General features: G+C 42.8%; 1 protein-coding gene across 4 annotated transcripts in view; it reads right to left on the bottom strand.

Annotated features, from left to right (window-relative positions):
* The window catches only part of LOC106580083 (protein prune homolog 2), a 50,811-nt gene that overhangs the window by 20,089 nt on the left and 11,886 nt on the right, over positions 1-18,836 (bottom strand). For 3 of the 4 annotated variants that reach the window (XM_014160706.2, XM_014160704.2, XM_014160707.2), the window contains exons 2-7: positions 17,532-17,636; positions 17,149-17,351; positions 16,768-16,931; positions 15,390-15,542; positions 14,269-14,363; positions 1,278-1,436 (exon numbers count right to left, since the gene is read on the bottom strand). In XM_014160706.2, coding sequence (XP_014016181.2) covers positions 1,278-1,436; positions 14,269-14,363; positions 15,390-15,542; positions 16,768-16,931; positions 17,149-17,351; positions 17,532-17,636 — 879 coding nt within the window. Of the gene's footprint in view, positions 1-1,277; positions 1,437-6,852; positions 7,392-14,268; positions 14,364-15,389; positions 15,543-16,767; positions 16,932-17,148; positions 17,352-17,531; positions 17,637-18,836 lie in introns of those variants that run through there. The other variant, XM_045702984.1, reaches the window with a different exon arrangement.

Raw genomic sequence — 18,836 nt, 5'->3', positions numbered from 1 at the left:
CCACTCAAGGACATTCACAACGTTGCTTAGAAACCATTACAACGTTGCTTTGGCTGTATGCTTGAGGTCATTGTCCTGTTGGAACGTAAATCTTCGTCCCCAGTCTAAGGTCATTTGAACTCTGAAGCAGGTTCTCATCAAGGATTTACCTGTATTTGGCATCATTCATTGTTCTCTCTATCCTTACCAGTCTCCCAGTCCCTGCCGCTGAAAAGCATCCTCATAGCATGATGCTGCCACCACCACCATGCTTCATGGTAGGGATGGTGTTAGACGGGTGTTTCTTTCCCCAGACATAGCACTTTGCATTCAGGCCATTGCCCTCTCATCAGACCACAGAATCTTTTGCCTTATGATCTCAGTCTTTCAAGTATCTTTTTGCAAACTCCAGGTGTGCCGTCATGCCTTTTTCTCAGGAGTGGCTTCCGTCTGGCCAATTCTCCCATCTCAGCCATTAGTTTGTTGGCCCCCTCCCTGACCAAGGTCCTTCTCGCCTGGTTGTTCAGTTTGGTAGGACAGACAGCTCTAGGCAGATTCTGGGTAGTCCCATATTTTTTACATTTTCCAATGATGGAGACCACTGTGCTCTTTGAAACTTTCAACACTTTAGGAATTGTTTTATAGCCTTCCCCAGATATATGTCTCATCACAACTCTTTCTCGGAGATCTACGGACAGTTCCTTGGACTTCATGGTATAGTTTCTGCTCTGACACGCACTGTCAACTGTGGGACCTTTATATAGACAGGTGTGTTTATTTCTAAATCATGCCCAAACAATTGAATTGGCCACAGGTTGACTCCAATCAAGGATGAGCAAAGAAAATTGGATGCACCTGAGCTCATTTTGGAGTGTCATAGCAAAGGGGTGTAAATAATTATGTAAATTTGATATTTCTGTATTTCATTTTGAATACATTTGCTAAAATTTCTAAAAAACATGTTTTCACTTTGTCATTATGGGGTATTGTGTTGAGATGGGTGACAAAAAAGATATGTTTCATCCATTTTGAATTCAGGCTGTAACAACAACATGTGGTCAAGGGTCAAGGGGTATGAGTGCTTTCTGAAGGCAATGTATGTCTCTACTAGGGGACATGTGTATATGTCTCTACTACAGGATGTGTGTATATGTGTGTACTAGATGACTCATAATAATGTATTTGATACCATTCCATTAATTCCGCTCCAGCCATTACCACGAGCCCGTTCTGCCCAATTAAGGTGCCACCAACCTCCTGTGTTATCTCGCGCAGCCTGATGTAAAAAGACCACGCACCTGGTTGAGAATGTCAGAGTTTTCGGAGTACACTGCCACCTGCTGGCGTGGATGGCGAGGGTCACTCTGGCGAGATGAGACGATGACTAGACTCTCATAACCGTGGTGATGACAGAAGGACTTCAACTCCCCAACCAGGCCATGGCGAGCATTCCAGTCCTAGGTTGTCATATGAAAATACCAAAGATATGTGTTAGGTTTCGTATCTGCTATATTTTGATAGATACTCTTATTTTCATATATATTTACATGTACCGTATGTACAGCATATTCAGAGTTTTATAATTATGGTCTACTCGAGGTATTGACTTTGTCATAACATTTATTTGAGGTATTGACTTTGTCACCATTTTGTGCCACTTAAAAAAACTGACCTCCACTTAAACTGATATAAAAAAACTTTTTGGTCCAGTCTCATTTTGTGCATTGAGTCAAAAGTGCTTTTAAGAATGCCTTTGTCTATTTTTACGAGAGACAAAGCAGTCAGAGCACAGAGAGGGGTAAAGAGACATTTGATGATTTATTGTTTGAAAATTAACTGTTTGCTCTTAACACATCCAACATTCCCAGCTTATGGTAATTCTCTGACAGCCCCGGTGATTGATGGAGAGAAAGTTGCATTAATTAATGGTTTTGTTTGTCAAGAGAGCTTGTTTTTTTTCATCTATGTTTTTTCTCTCTTCAATGATTAACAACAACGCTATGGCATCCCTAATTTCTAAGAGAATGTTTATTAAAAAAAAGTGTAAAAAAGTGTTACAGTTTAAAACAAATAGCGAGATGAATCACTACATTTGTTGTATGATAGTTGTTTGTTTTTACAATGGCGTACAAGTTAACACACTTGTATTCTTTTAGATAACACCCTGCAAAAATAAAAAAATAAGACAATGTCAATATAACTTTGAATAATACAGGGAAATTGTCAACCAATAAAAAAAAAAAAAATTAAAACACTACTTTAAATCAAATATAAAGAGAAAAAGATGACATGAATTTACTCGATTTTTGAAAATGATAAAATATTGTTTAAGTAAGTATTGTTTAAAAGCATATTGTCATTGCATGAACGATATGTGTAAAGAAACTTGTTCACTCAGTCTGGCATAACAATTTAGACTGGAGAGAAACTGTTATAATGTGTTCTGAGACACAAGAAGCAGTTTATAAAAATGAACTATTGTAACACAGTATAGGAAGTGACTAGCTAATGCACATGTGCACAGTCTTGGCATTCTCTCAACCAGCTTCATGAGGTAGTCCCCTTGAATGCATTTCGAATAACAGGTGTGCCTTGTTAAAAGTTAATTTGTGGAATTTATTTCCTTCTTGATGTGTTTGAGCCAATTAGTTGTGTTGTGACAAGGTAGGGGTGATATACAGAAGATAGCCCTACTTGGTAAAAAAACAAGTCCATATTATGGCAAGAACAGCTCAAATAAGCAAAGAGAAACAACAGTCCATCATTACTTTAAGACCTGGTCAATCAATGCGTAACATTTCAAGAACTTTGAAAGTTTCTTCAACTGCAGTTGCAAAAACCATCAAGAGCTATGATGAAACTGGCTCTCATGAGGACCGTCACAGGAAAGGGAGGCCCAGAGTTACCTCTGCTGCAGAGGATAAGTTCATTAGAGTTAACTGCACCTCAGATTGTAGCCCAAATAAATGCTTCAAAGTTCAAGTAACAGACACATCTCAACATCAACTGTTCAGAGGAGACTGCGTGAAATCAGGCCTTCATGGTCAAATTGCTGCAAAGAAACCACTACTAAAGGACACGAATAAGAAGAAGAGACTTGCTTGTGCCAAGAAACACGAGCAGTGGACATTAGATCGGTGGAAATCTGGCCTTTGTTCTGTTGAGCCCAAATGTGAGATTTTTGCTTCCAACTGCTGTGTCTTTGAGAGACGCAGAGTGTTGGTCCCACCGTGAAGCATGGAGGAGGAGGTGTGACAGTGTGGGGGTGCTTTGCTTGTGACACTGTTGGTGATTTATTTAGAATTAAAAGGCACACTTAACCAGCATGATAACCACAGTATTCTGCAGCGATATGCCATCCCATATGGTTTGCGCTTAGTGGGACTATCATTTGATTTTCAACAGGACAATGACCCAAACACACCTCCAGGCTGTGTAAGGGCTATTTGACCAAGAAGGAGAGTGATGGAGTGCTGCATCAGATGACCTGGCCTCCACAATCACCCGACCTCAACCCAATTGAGATGGTTTGGGATGAGTTGGACCACAGAGTGAAGGAAAAGCAGCCAAAAAGTGCTCAGCATATGTGGAAACTCCTTCAAGACTGTTGGAAAAGCATTCCAGGTGAAGCTGGTTGAGAGAATGCCAAGAGTGTGCAAGCTGTCAACAAGGCAAAGGGTGGCTACTTTGAAGAATCTAAAATATATTTTGATTTGTTCAACACTTTTGTGATTACAACATGATTCCATATATGTAATTTCATAGATTTGATGTCTTCACTATTATTCAACAATGTAGAAAATAGTCAAAATTAAGAAAAAGGTGTGTCCAAACTTTTGACTGGTACTTTATATGTGTGTGTTTGTGCAAGTGCGTGTGCGCGCGCCTGAGCTAGTGTGTGTGTACAGGAGCGTGTGTCATGAGTTGTGTGGTCCGTGCCTGTGTGGTGTGCGAAGGTCCAGTAGTAGTGATGGATGGCTGCTGTAGGCATGGTGTTGCCCAGGCTGAGTCAATATTAACCTGCGTGGATGAGGCCACACGGATTCTGTCTCGGCTCTCCCCCTGCACAATATGGCTGCTGTCAGGGAGAGCCCCATCAATCTGCTCACACACAACTGTCACCCCGGCGACACAGTCATTTTTCACCAGCGATATCCTGATGAGTGCAATGAGGCCTCCCCAGCTTTGTTAAAAACACACATATTCACTCACTCACACAGGCACAAATGCGCAAACACATACTTTATATGAAGACACACGTGCACACGAACGAGTGCGCACGCACACTGTATATTACATGTCCACAGTCCACTCATGAATACAATTACGCAAACAGTGATACCGATGTGCGCGCACACACACACACACACACACACGAAAACAGAGAAAGTGAAGCACAAATCTTCCAGATAACACGCAGAGCCACAGTCTGTCTACCATTTGTTTGTAACACGAGTCAACATCCCCCCATGCCCCCCCTCCATGCCCCCCCCATATCATAAGCTACAATTTACAATTTCACTTATTGGGTCACGAATAGAGTACATTTTGCGTCCCTTTGATATTTTAAGTAGAAATTGTGCACCAACACTGACATTTTAAAGTCTGTTATATTACATAAAGTGTTCACAACACTTTGTTGTTGCTTTGACAGTCATTTCTGAAGATGATTATTTATTTCATGTGATTAGTGATTCATTTACACGTTAAGGTCAACCCTGTTATGTGAACTGAACTCTCAAAACATTGAACATCTAATAGTCAAATCAGTGTAAAAGCAGGTGAGCTGGTTCTACTCTTCTTGCCCATTTTCTGGTGTTTTGTGGCGGGAAACTGAGCAGGTTGAGCATAACACATCAACTCTGTTACCAATAGATAGACAGGCTAGAAATGTTTTAACAATAAAGTATTTTTTGTGAAGCTTGCATTCAATTGACCCTTCCTGTTGCACATAACACACTTCTATTCCCCCTGTCAAAACGGGATTTATGGCTGATTTAAAATCAACCCTGTTACGGTCAACCCTGTTACTGTAATGGGACTTTATTGGCACTTACTATGGTACTTTCTTGAGATGGAAAAACATGTTTTTTTATGACAAAATGTTAAAATTAGGTGAAATGAATCTTGTCTTTAAAAAAAAAAAATTATAAACAAGTTACACTACCCAAAATATTTGATATTCGTGGAAAGACCCTACTAACCTCAGGATAGCATTGCCTAAAAGCACAGGCCACATCTTCTAAACTTTCCATCTACGTCTGACTTACTTCTAAAGAGCTCTTCCCCCCATGAAGATTCACTCCCACCTTCCCCAGTCATTCCACCTATTCAAACTACTGTATGAGCCTCTTGCTTTCCTCCCCTTACCCCACCCCACTAATGCAGAGGATCAAAGATGTCTCAATAAAAACACTGGAATACTATTCCTATATCATTACAAATAATGAATATTTTGGTCAATGTAACTGCATTAACACGTTGAACATGGGAGGTAAAGCCATACATAGCTAATGCCTTTCTTTCTCGTGATAATTTGTTCCTTCTCCGTGTTCAACTCACTGCCTTCCTCTCTTCATCTCTTCATCTCAGATTCTCTGCCTCTTAGCTTCCCTTTATTCTCTAGTCTATTCTCCCTCCCTCCCCTTTCTTTCTTTCTCTCTCCCTATCTCTCTCTCTCTCTCTCCCTCCCTCCCTCCCTCCTCTCTCTCCCTCCCCCTCACTCTCTCTAGTTGTGTTTGCTCCACAGGTAGCAAGTCTTTAGTGGCTCCTCCAAGTTCTCCAACCTGCCATCATTATGCAGAATAGCCTTAGGTATAAACTTGTACTCCATAACTCACGCCCTACGCGCGTAAATTCCCATGCAAACACAGTCAAAGCAAAACACATTTCCTGCTGTCGACAACATCTCTGGCAAAGAATTAATCAACCGTTCATCCATTTAGGCTCTTTGCATACCCTTTCTGTCAGAAACACGATGCTCAGAGAGCTCCGGCACTCTTCTGAGGCGATCGTTTCGTTGCCCTGATGAATCCATCAAGCTAGGTTTGATTTATACGTCTGTCTGTGATCACAGCAGTACAGCTACAGCAAATGGAGTGGCAAGGAGAGAGCTGACACCATCCGCTCCACACACAACTCTGTGGAACTTTGGGAGACAGCCTGGATGGGGGTAGAGGGGGGGGAAAGTTTGACACACGACATACGCATGAATGTCTATCGCATATTCTGCTCCGTGTCCTTCATTAACCCAACAAGGGAAAAGATTTGGGGCTGGAATCTACAGATGCATTTTTTTTTGTTTACTTGTCCACCATTGGCCTTTTTGCCCAAAGCAACTCAAAGGGAGGGCTATGTCTCAAACAATGACAGAACGAGTCTAGTGAGCAAGCCGTCACCACATACTTACAAACATTAAAACACAGAGGCATATATTAAAACTAAAAGTAGAGCCATTGGCCATATCATATCTCTAAAGCAAGCATAGAGTGCTTATGAAATTCGCTACACTCCTTGTCTTTTCAAAGACCGATGTGACTGGTGTCCTGGTCAGGCTTCATCTAATCTCTTGTGACAGACTTTCACACAGTAGCTAGCTAGCTAGCTAGCATGAGATTTGGCTGTGGGTTCTGACATTAGGCCTGATCTGACAGGGCACTCCTTCCTGGTTCGTCATCCACAGACCTTACAGGGCGCCGTACTGGATGTCCGCCGTTTCGCAAGCTCCGACCCAACTTTGCTATTTTGTGATTAGTTTGTTGTTTATTTTTACTTTATTTTCACGAAATGTATCGGTTATTATTTCTTACAACCGACAAAAACTTTTAAACATCAGATCAGCAGTTACCCCAATTGGAGTCAACTTCGACTCACCTGCCCTGGGCTCTCTCTGTAATTCTCGGGCTAGCCAAGAGGAAACACCGGCGTTACAGAGGCAAGAGGGGGATCCTGGTGAGATTAAGGCGAAGAACCGGCCACCTCTTCCCTCCATTCTACTGGCTAATGTACAGTCACTCGATAACAAGATGGATGACATCTGATCGCGAATTTGCTACCCAATCGGACTCTCGAAATTGCAATATTCTTTGCTTTTTTGAAACATGGCTCTTGGACAAGATACCCTCCATGGCCATCCAACTCAATGGATTCTCCATTCACCGGGTGGACAGGACAGTAGAGTCGGAGAAAACGAGGGGGGGGGGGTTTGCCTCTACATCAACTCCAACTGGTGTGCTAACTCCAGCCCGGTGGAAGTGTTGCGAGCACACCCCCATCCACATCAAGTCCCTCGGTGTCCAAATCACTAAAGACTTAAAATGGTCCAAACAAACGTTACAGTTCCCCCTCAGGAGTTGGAAAAAGTTTGGCATGGGCCCTCAAATCCTCAAAAAGTTATACAGCTGTACCATTGAGAGCATGTTAACTGGCTGCATCACTGCTTGGTATGGCAATAGCACCACCCTCGATCACATGGCGCTACAGAGGGTGGTGCGGACAGCCCAGTACGTCCCTGGGTCCATGCTCCCTGCCACCCAGGGCTTCTATATCAGGCGGTGTGTATTTCTTGTCTCTATGCACACTCACAGGGCCCTACACATTCACACTCACTCCATCATCTGCTCACTCACACATATGCATATACATTTATACTGACTCTACACACACGCACAACCACTCACATACAAGCTGCTGCTACTCTGTTTATCTTACATCCTGGTGCCTAGTCACCTTACCCCTATACATATCTACCTCCATCACTCCAGTACCCCTGGACATTGTAAATATGCTATTGGAACTGACCCTGTATAAAGTACGCTTCCAAACTTATTGTGTTCTTCATATTCCTTCTTATTTCTCATGTTTGTTTTTCTAGTATTACATTGTTATTGATCATTGCATTGTTGGGTATGGAGCTTGCAAGAAAGGCATTTCACTGTACTTGTGCATGTGACATTAAAAATTGAAACTTGGGCCCTATTTCACAAAGCATCTCAGAGTAGTGTCCATGTAATCCCATTCATTACAATCTAAAAGACAATTTATCATAGATCAGCACTCCTAATCTGAGACGCTTTATGAAAACGGCCCTGGAGGATCTGTCTGTTTGGCGGGGTAGAGATGTCTGGGTCCCAAACTGACACCATCACCTGCTTGACCTAAAGGAGAGAAGAGGAAGGAGGGAGAGAGGGAGAAGGAAGGAAGGAGAGAGAAGGAGAGGGAGGAAGAGAGAGAGGCCTACTCTTCAATCTTAGTCCCTGGGAGGGCCGCCCTGCACCTGCTATCCCTCATCCCATCTCATCAGAAAGGCATTTAGAGCTCCGTGACTGCAGGCCCATAATTAGCACGGATAATTATTTGCAAGGGGTGCTGGGTAAAACTGGCCTGGCATAAACAAACAGGAGTGCTCGGAGACGGATGACAAACAACATTAACATACCCTCTAACCCAGTCAAACACAATGATGATACACAGGAACACAAACACAAAACACTGACAGAAAATACCCAACTACAAACATAGTACACAATCTTTGCACCCAGCTAAAATGGCAGGTGAAACCACGACAAAAGAAATGTCTAACTCGCATTCAAACAAACTGGAATGTCTACACAAAACACACACACACACACACACACTCTCTCATGAATATGGTAACGTCTCTATGCACGTGGCTGCAGGCTTCTATCTCTCCTACAGTTCATCAACTCCCCAGCACGCCGACGCCAACCAACGCTTCATCTGCTGCGGCTAATTACCGGGCTTGCCGTTAGCTTAGCAGAAAACACCAAGACCCTGCATCTCCTAATATTTGTCAGCCTTCCATTTGTTCTGTTTAGGCATATTCTTTTAAAATGTTAACCAATGAAAAATAAACACGTTGACAATGAAAAACTATGTGGCATGTATTAGCTTGTATTAAACTTCTAAGGCAGATACATACAGTCAGGTCCAACATTATTGCCACCCTTGATAAAGATGAGATAAAAAGACTATATGAAATAAATAATTCAAATACTGAGCTATACTGCATGCTCAAAAAAGGGGGAAATTATGTTATTTTATACTAATATAATTGCTCAGAGAGAGAGAGAGAGATTTTGTTTATGAAGTAATATTTATTTTTTAAGATAGGGGTGCCAATAATTCTGAAACCTGTTTTCAATACTCTGGCACCCTCCCCTTGCGAGGATAACGGCACTGAGCCGCTTTCCAGATTGTAGACATCTTTTGGTCTACGCTTATCGACTGCCTTCTTCAATTCAAACCACAGGTTTAGATGGTCAATGAACTATTTCTTTGTGGATGTTGACGTGTGCATGGGGATATGGCTTATAGATCTGGAGACTTGGGGAACCTAAGATACAACCAAGTTCTGTAATTCTCCAACTTTGGCCTTTGGATTTTTCTTTGCCTCCCGAACTATCTTCCTCGCTGTGCATGGGGACAAGATACACTTGCGTCCAATACCAGGCAAGTTTACCACTGTTCTAGTGGTTTTAAACTTCTTAAGTGTTGCCCTAACAGTGGTAAGTGGTATATATTCTTTATTTTTACCCATTGTCTTATCAAGGTCAACAACCATGTCTATTTTCGTTTGCGAGCTCTTTGGCTTTTCCCATGGTGATGGATGACAAAGGGATTTTACTTTCGTGTACCTCATTTTTATACCCCAGTGAAACAGGAAGCCATGGAAGGCCACTATGCAGTTCCTTAAACTGAGATTAAAAAGTAGAATATTAATGCAGATTCTTTTACTTTATTTGATTTATAAGAATCTTTTGACACCGTCCTCTCTCATTTTGGACCCGACTGTAACTTCTGTAAGTAAGAAAACCATTAAGATTGGTTTCAAATGTCATACAATGTGCCTTTAAGTCAGGGGTATTCAACTGGGGGACCGCGGAGGTACTATAGGGGGTCCGTGAAAATATTGTAAATTAAATTATTATAATAAAACCCTTTTTTTTAATATATTTCTTGACTTGGATTTTTTTGCTAACAAATGGCTAACCTCTGTTAAAAATAGCTAAACAGCTGCTCTTATCAAAAATGTGTTTGGAGTTAGCCTATTAAATATAAAGGTATGTTGTTATAAGTATAATGTGGCGAGGTAAAAAATAAATACCAAATCTATTCTTTTAAAAATGTTGATTACTTCTCCTTGTCATTGTCATTTACCTGATATGTATGATGTATGATGGGGGTCCCTGGGTTGCCGGTTTGCCTGGGAGGGGGGTGTCTGGTCAAGGAAAGGTTGAAGACCCCTGCTTTAAGTATTACTTGGAGGATAATGGAAGATGGTTTTGTTTGGATATTTGTGTAAGGAAAGAAAGTTTAGGCCTGTTCTACTGTACAAAACTTGGAACTTGGTTAAACTGGATTAAACTTGTATAAGTTACCGAAATGTAACTTATACAAGTAACTTCATTATTACAGAAGAGAAAGTGGAAAAGAGAGCTAGAGAAAGAGATAGAGATAAAGAGAGAGAGAGAGTGATCCAGATGGCTCAATCACCCTGAAGAGTGGGAGAAATCGCTATTTGTTTTTCCACCAAAGAAGATTAGCAACAAGTCAATTTGCTAAATAATAAATAAAATGCTCCCATTTTGGTAAACGGCTTTTTGTGAAAGTTAGAGGCACTTAGGGCTGATTGCCTCGCTTTGCTTACACTGAGTTAGAGAAGCACAGAGACTACATTCACAGAGACTAACATACAGTCACAGCAATACCTAGCAACACAGACACGGTCGGTACCACTTTATTTGGATAGTCCCAAATAAATGGTTTGTAAATGTTCAGTACATGGTCAACTAACTGAACAACATCTCAATTAACTATCCACTAGCCCTAACTCCAACCCTAACCCCTGTAACTCCAACCCTAACCCCTGTAACTCCAACCCTAACCCCTGTAACTCCAACCCTAACCCCTGTAACCCTAACCCCTGTAACTCCAACCCTAACCCCTGTAACCCTAACTCCTGTAACTCCAACCCTAACCCCTGTAACTCCAACCCTAACCCCTGTAACTCCAACCCTAACCCCTGTAACTCCAACCCTAACCCCTGTAACTCCAACCCTAACCCCTGTAACTCCAACCCTAACCCCTGTAACTCCAACCCTAACCCCTGTAACTCCAACCCTAACCCCTGTAACTCCAACCCTAACCCCTGTAACTCCAACCCTAACCCCTGTAACTCCAACCCTAACCCCTGTAACTCCAACCCTAACCCCTGTAACTCCAACCCTAACCCCTGTAACTCCAACCCTAACCCCTGTAACTCCAACCCTAACCCCTGTAACTCCAACCCTAACCCCTGTAACTCCAACCCTAACCCCTGTAACTCCAACCCTAACCCCTGTAACTCTAACCCTAACCCCTGTAACTCCAACCCTAACCCCTGTAACTCCAACCCTAACCCCTGTAACTCCAACCCTAACCCCTGTAACTCCAACCCTAACCCCTGTAACTCCAACCCTAACCCCTGTAACTCCAACCCTAACCCCTGTAACTCCAACCCTAACCCCTGTAACTCCAACCCTAACCCCTGTAACTCCAACCCTAACCCCTGTAACTCCAACCCTAACCCCTGTAACTCCAACCCTAACCCCTGTAACTCCAACCCTAACCCCTGTAACCCTAACCCCTGTAACTCCAACCCTAACCCTAACCCCTGTAACTCCAACGCTAACCCCTGTAACCCTAACCCTAACCCCTGTAACCCTAACCCTAACCCTAGAAAGCTGCTGCACATCAACAGAGTCGCCGTTGCTAGTTTGTTGCTAGTTTGTTGCTAGTTTGAGCATCTGTAGATCATCTATAGGGGACTATCCAAATAAAGTGTGACCTACACTGATCCATTGGTGCAGTGCTACAGACAGAGACACAGTGACAGGTGTACAGATGTCTGAATGATAATAATAATGTATTACTAATGTAGATCCACCAGAGGCAGAGACAGTGGATTGGAACCGTCTTCCTTATGGATTGATATCCATCTCGCTAACCCCTACCCCTCACTCTCTTCTATTCAACACTGCTTGCTGCACTACATACAGGCAGACTGATGTATATTTGTCCATGTATCTATCCACATAAGTACTTTTACCCAACACACTCTGGGGCTTACTCTTGTGCTAACAAGACAATCAGCGCTACAAATCGCTTCCACAGCACTGGTAAAAATCTCCACTCCCTCTCTCTTTACCCACCCACCCACACACATACACAAAGATAAACACACACACTAAAGAACAGGCACACACACACACACTCCATTATGGGCTAATTGAATCTAATTTATTTAGTTTTTGAAAAGCATTTAAGGCAAACCTAAATGATGTGCTTAGCGTTTTGTTCTTCTCAAACACAATTAAAAAATAATATATAAATATATACATACTGCAAATGACATGCATATAACGGATTCATTTGGAGCCCTCGCAGGTCATTAGTAACCCACCATGACGCTGCTGAGTCGCGCGTCCGCTGGCGCCACTGCCGCCCCTGGCCATTTATTCTATATTAAGTCCCTAATGGGCCCTCTCCTTGGGCTGGTAAAATATGCACAGAAGTCCAGCGCACAAAGCCATTCAAATGAACGGTTATTTATTCGCTAAACGAGGATATGATGTTTAATGTTCCTTGGACGTAGGTAGTTCCGGGGGAGGCAGAGCTACCCCTACAGCTATAGACATCATTTATTTTACACATACCCTAATATCGCACGCCAGGCAGCAGGGGAGAAAAATGGCTTTGGAAAAGAAAAAGATATAAAGAAATAATAAATGAATTGGAGAGACACATTAGAAGTTGCAGCGGAGAGAGAGCAGAGAGGGATACAAAAGCACAAGCACGCGGGTGTCTGGAAGCACCTTCTATGTGTGCGCGAGAGAGAGAGAGAGAGAACAAGAGAGGACAAGAGAGAGAGAGCACAAGAGAGAGAGAGGAGAGAGAACGAGAGAGAGAGAGAGAACGAGAGAGAGAGAGAGAACGAGAGAGAGAGAGAGAACGAGAGAGAGAGAGAGAACGAGAGAGAGAGAGAGAACGAGAGAGAGAGAGAGAACGAGAGAGAGAGAGAGAACGAGAGAGAGAGAGAGAGGAGAGAGAACGAGAGAGAGAGAGAGAGGAGAGAGAACGAGAGGAGAGAGAACGAGAGAGAACGAGAGAGAGAGGAGAGAGAACGAGAGAGAGAGGAGAGAGAACGAGAGAGAACGAGAGAGAACGAGAGAGAGAGAACGAGAGAGAGAACGAGAGAGAGAGAGAGAACGAGAGAACGAGAGAGAGAACGAGAGAGAGAGAGAGAGAGAGAGAGAGAGAGAGAGAGAGAGAACGAGAGAGAGAGAGAACGAGAGAGAGAACGAGAGAGAGAGAACGAGAGAGAGAGAGAGAGAGAGAGAGAGAGAGAGAACGAGAGAGAGAGAGAGAACGAGAGAGAGAGAGAGAGAGAGAACGAGAGAGAGAGAGAGAGAGAGAGAGAACGAGAGAGAGAGAGAACGAGAGAACGAGAGAGAGAGAACGAGAGAGAGAGAGAAAGAACGAGAGAGAGAGAGAAAGAACGAGAGAGAGAGAGAAAGAACGAGAGAGAGAGAAAGAACGAGAGAGAGAGAGAAAGAACGAGAGAGAGAGAAAGAACGAGAGAGAGAGAGAACGAGAGAGAGAGAGAAAGAACGAGAGAGAGAGAGAAAGAACGAGAGAGAGAGAGAAAGAACGAGAGAGAGAGAGAAAGAACGAGAGAGAGAGAGAAAGAACGAGAGAGAGAGAGAGAGAGAGAGAGTCTGTAGGTCTCCAGCCTTGCTCCCGTGTGGCTTTCAGTTTCCACAGTAAAAAGTGGAAGTGGTTTGGACAGGTAGGGGTTTAAAATACAGAGCCCAGTGTGGTGCACCTGGCTGTGAGACACGTATTTAGGCTCCTATTTCCATAACATCTCAATGCAAAAGAACACAGAGGGGCCCATAAAAACGCAAAAGTCTGTGTCATTAAAAGTTGCCATAAAAAGTTTCGGATTAAGTCAATGGGGAAAGAAATAGTGAAATGTTCTACCTGACACCAAATGAAAGTTGACTTCTTTGTTGTGTCATCACTTCTATTTTAAAAGCACTATAGCTACAACTTTTTGCTTCCGACTCCTTCGATTTGCCAGTGAAGTTGGATTAGAGCATTGTTATCATTACATTTTATGACACCATTTTACTGTAAACACACAATAGCTATATCAGGTTAACCAAAGGGTAAAATGTGTTTATTTTCCTTTTCTAGTTTTGTTTTGCTAATGACCTTTGATCTTACCTCCAGATCTACTGGCACAGTGGTGAAAGACATGGTCAGCTCCCCATCAGAGAACTCCTTCAGCTCCTTCAGAAACATCTGCTTTATATCCATACCTATCACACACACACACACACACACACAGTATAGATTGCAGGGTTCAGGGTCAATTCCACAAATTCCAACGAATGTCTCCTCCCTGGAATACCACTAATTCAATTCAATTACCAATATTCTCCTGCAACGAGGACACACACTCACACACACTTTCCACCGATGGGAGTACACGTTTGGAAGAGGTAAATAGTAATTGAAGCCGCCTAATATTAATTAGAAATATACTGTACGTGTAATGTCATTGCTTAAGCACAGGCAGTCCAGCTAGAACGTAGATACAAATATATTGATACAAATGTGAAATTATCTTAAAAAACCTGAGTATACAAAACATCCTAACATTGAACAGCACCCCCTTTTGCCCTCAGAACAGCCTTAATTTCGCCAGGGCATGGACTCTACATAGTGTTGAAAGCGTTCCACAGGTATACTGGCCCATGTTGACTCCAATGCTTGTCACAGTTGTGTCAAGTTGGCTGGATGTCCTTTGGGTGGTGGACCATTCTTGATACACACGGGAAACTGTTGAGCGTGAAAAACCCAGCAGCATTGCAGTTCTTGACACACTCAAACCGCTGTGCCTGGCACCTACTACCGTACCCCGTTCAAAGGCACTTCAATCTTTTGTCTTGCCCATTCACCCTCTGAATGGGACACATACACAATCCATGACAGTTGACTCAAGGCTTAAAAATCCTTCTTTAACCTGTCTCCTCCCCTTCATCTACACAGTTTGAAGTGGATTTAACAAGTGACATCAAGAAGGGATCATAATCACCTGGATTCACCTGGCCAGTCTGTCATGGAAAGAGCAGTTTTTTGTACACTCAGTGTATACAAAGTACATGTCATTGAATTCAAGTTTATTCAATTCTGAACTCTAATTAAATTCCAACTATATCTTTTACAATTTCCCAAACAGCCTAACTCCAATTCAAGTCCAATTCCATTGCCCTAATTCCAATTCAATTGTCCACTTCATGAGTTACATCGCCTCACACAGACAGACAGCCATAAACACACACCTTGAAGCTGGGCCTCGCCAGCGTTAGGACCGGTTGTGACATCATAGGGGGAGATGCCGCTTCTCTCTTCCAATGCCCTCAGCAGCTCCTCCAGGTCCACCGAGCAGTGGCCAACTTTGATCCACATCCTCTCTGACTGCAGCCGCAGGGCCTCTGAGAAAACACGCACAGGCTGCATCAAAAACAAACCGATAGTCAGTCATTGGTGTCATATTAGACCATGTCATCCTATTATGTTTGGAAAATGGCACTGAAACCACCCGGAGAAGAAATGTACAGGCCGCAAATATCTCAGGGACACTGCATCAAGAGCATCATATCATACAGAGGTACTCTCACAAAGTGATGTCAGTGACATCAGTTCAGCTCATCACACTCAGGAGCTTTTGGGTGGTGCTGTGCTCCGTAAAACACAGCACCCTTGACTGTATATGACTGGACAAAGCCGCCGATGACCTCACACCGTTCGTTACCATGTGACGACTCAACGGCACATTTGAAGCTCGTGAAGTTTTAGCTTGCTACGATGGCGTCTCATGCGGGGGATTCTCAAGACATAACATGCGTAGTTTGAGCTGCTCGGGGGAAGTGACGTTGCAGATGAGCTCAGTGCTGCCTCTTCTTGAAGGCTGACCGGGATACTGCAGGCTGCCGGTAGCAACTAAATGATCCTAATAACCCTTTTCTGTGTGCGATTTTAAAATAAACGGTTTCAAGGACATACATTTGGTGTAATCGAAGCAATTATTGGTACCATGATTGTCTCCTAATGTTTTATTTATTTACACAAATATTGCCCTAGAAGATTGGTATTTTACCTTTCACTATAATTGGGATATCCTGCTTTCTGAAAACAACAGCCTGCAGTACCCCGGTCGGCCTTGAAATTCATGGCTTCACTGAGAGGGGGCAGTTGTTCTCTCCTCCACAGAACACATACACACACACGCACACTATCCGGTAAAGCACAGCTAAGACATAGGGATATGCAATGGAGAACAACAAGATTGGTTGCTTGGTTGCTTGTTTGACTGATTTATTGGCAGGGGGAAGAACACACACACACACGCGCACACACCTGCCATGTCAGAGGTAGTGAATCATAACGGTGTGTTTAAAGTGTCAAATACAACAAACCCAGCAACCCAGAGGGGCTGAAAGAAAGAAATGCACACAGGCAGACGCACATGTACACATTCTGACACTCTTTCTTCTATTCTCTTTCTGTCTAGATGTCATGACTTGTTACTCTTTATTCCCCTCCCTCGGCCATGCACACACCCTCTCTCCTGGTGGGTGTTAACCGAGTCATATCGGGGGTCTTTGTGTGTGTCCTGCGTCGGCCCATTACCCCCAGGGGGGCGCCATCGGCCCTCACCTCCTAAGAGCTCCCCCAGCGGCGCACAGATCTGCTCCACTGCCTCTTGAAGAATCTCCCTGGCGACCACCATCGCCATGGACAAATCCCCCTCCTCTCCTGCCCGTTGTTCGTGGTGATGGACCACTCGGAGGATGCTGGACTCCAGAGCTTCATAGTCGGAGCTGGATCAGACAGGGGGAGGGGATCATTACACTACATCTGCACAAAGCCCTCAGGGTCTGTCTGAAACAATAAACACACATTCTCATAATATACCATCTAACACACACATCAGACAATACAGACACCCAAATGTACAAACACACGCAAAATATCACCCACATGATTTATCCCATCAATTCTGTGTGTGTGTGCGCATATGTGGGTGTGTGCGTGTACCTGTCGAGCACATCGTCCCTCATCAAAGTGAGGGAGAGTTTTCCTCTGTGGTGGAGCTGCAGTAGTTTGATGTCGTCTCTCCACAGCAGAGCAGACTCACACACCCTAACCCTCTTAAGGTAGCGCACCGTCTCCCCCGGCAACCCCAGGTCACATTTCTGACCACACAGGACCGGGACATACACACAGTCTGATCGCTCCTTCTGAGACACACACACACACACACAGAAAGTACAAATACAAGACACAAAGATAAACGTAAACTCAACCTCAGACACATAAACAAGTACACAAAGGCTACAATACAGACACATGCAAACACACACACACACAAATCACATACATAAATACCATGCACACGTGAACATGTCCCCACACATTACCTGGTTGAGGAAGTAGGCGTAACAAAGTGTTGAAGCCACAGAATCTACATCTGGGTCCACCCCTCCTAGAACAGCATGGACTTTAGGACAGTCAGGTCCTGATGCCTGGAACAAACAAAAAGACAAGCAAACACAAATACAGAAAAGGTTGACAAGATCAGACAGCATCAGAGTTATTGCATTGGCAACGTTTACACTTCAGTTTGTTTTTCTGTTCTGTGGATTAGCAAGCATTTTAAAATAACTGTAGTATGACCTGAAATATGACCTATAATTAAATTACAATATGAGTGAAATAGTTTTCCTTCCAAAAAGTGGTAATTAAGTATGTTACAAATAAGCATTTCTGAGTTGGAATGGTTTTGGCATATACACTCCTAGAAAAAAAAAATGGTTATTTGGGGTTCTATATAGAAACGTTTTGTTCTTTGGATGAGATTAAATAACCCTTTACTAAAAAAAGTTATATATATATATACACACACATTGCTTTCAGAAAGTATTCATACCCCTTGACTTATTCCACATTTTGTTGTGTTACAGCCTGAATTCAAAATTGAATTAGATAGATGTTTTTAAATCACCCATCTACACACAATACCACATAATGACAAAGTGAAAACATGTTTAAGACATTTTTGCAAATGTATTGAAAATTAAATAGAGAAATATCTAATTTACATAAGTATTCACACCCCTGAGCCAATACATGTATAATCCCCTTTGGCAGCAATTACAGCTGTGAGTCCTTCAGGGTAAGTCTCTAAGAGCTTTGCACACCTGGATTGTACAATATTTGCACATCATTATTTTAAAACATTCTTCAAGCTATGTCAAGTTGGTTGTTGATTATTGCTAGAGCCATTTTCATGTCTTGCCATAGATTTTTAAGCCAATTTAAGTCAAAACTGTAACTAGGCCAGGATTGTTGTCTTGGTAAGCAACTCCAGTGTATATTTGGCCTTGTGTTTTAGGTTATTGTCCTGCTGAAAGGTGAATTTGTCTCCCAGTGTCTGGTGAAAGCAGACTGAACAAGGTTTTCCTCTAGGATTTTGCCTGTGCTTAACTCTATTCCATTTTTTTTTTATCCCCCCCCAAAAAAACTCACTAGTCCTTGCCGATGACAAGCATACCCATAACATGATGCAGCCACCACCATGCTTGAAAATATGAAGACTTCGTGATGTGTTGTCTTGGACATTCCCCAAATATAATGCTTGTGTTCAGGACATAACGTTAATTTCATTGCAAAATGTTAATTTAGTGCCTTATTGCAAACAGGATGCATGTTTTGGAATATTTTTA

Source organism: Salmo salar, chromosome ssa20 (genome assembly GCF_905237065.1).
Source record: "Salmo salar chromosome ssa20, Ssal_v3.1, whole genome shotgun sequence".
NCBI classification, from domain to species: Eukaryota; Metazoa; Chordata; class Actinopteri; order Salmoniformes; family Salmonidae; genus Salmo; species Salmo salar.
The sequence above is the reverse complement of the archived record's forward strand: the minus strand, read 5'-3'. Positions and strand labels throughout refer to the sequence as shown.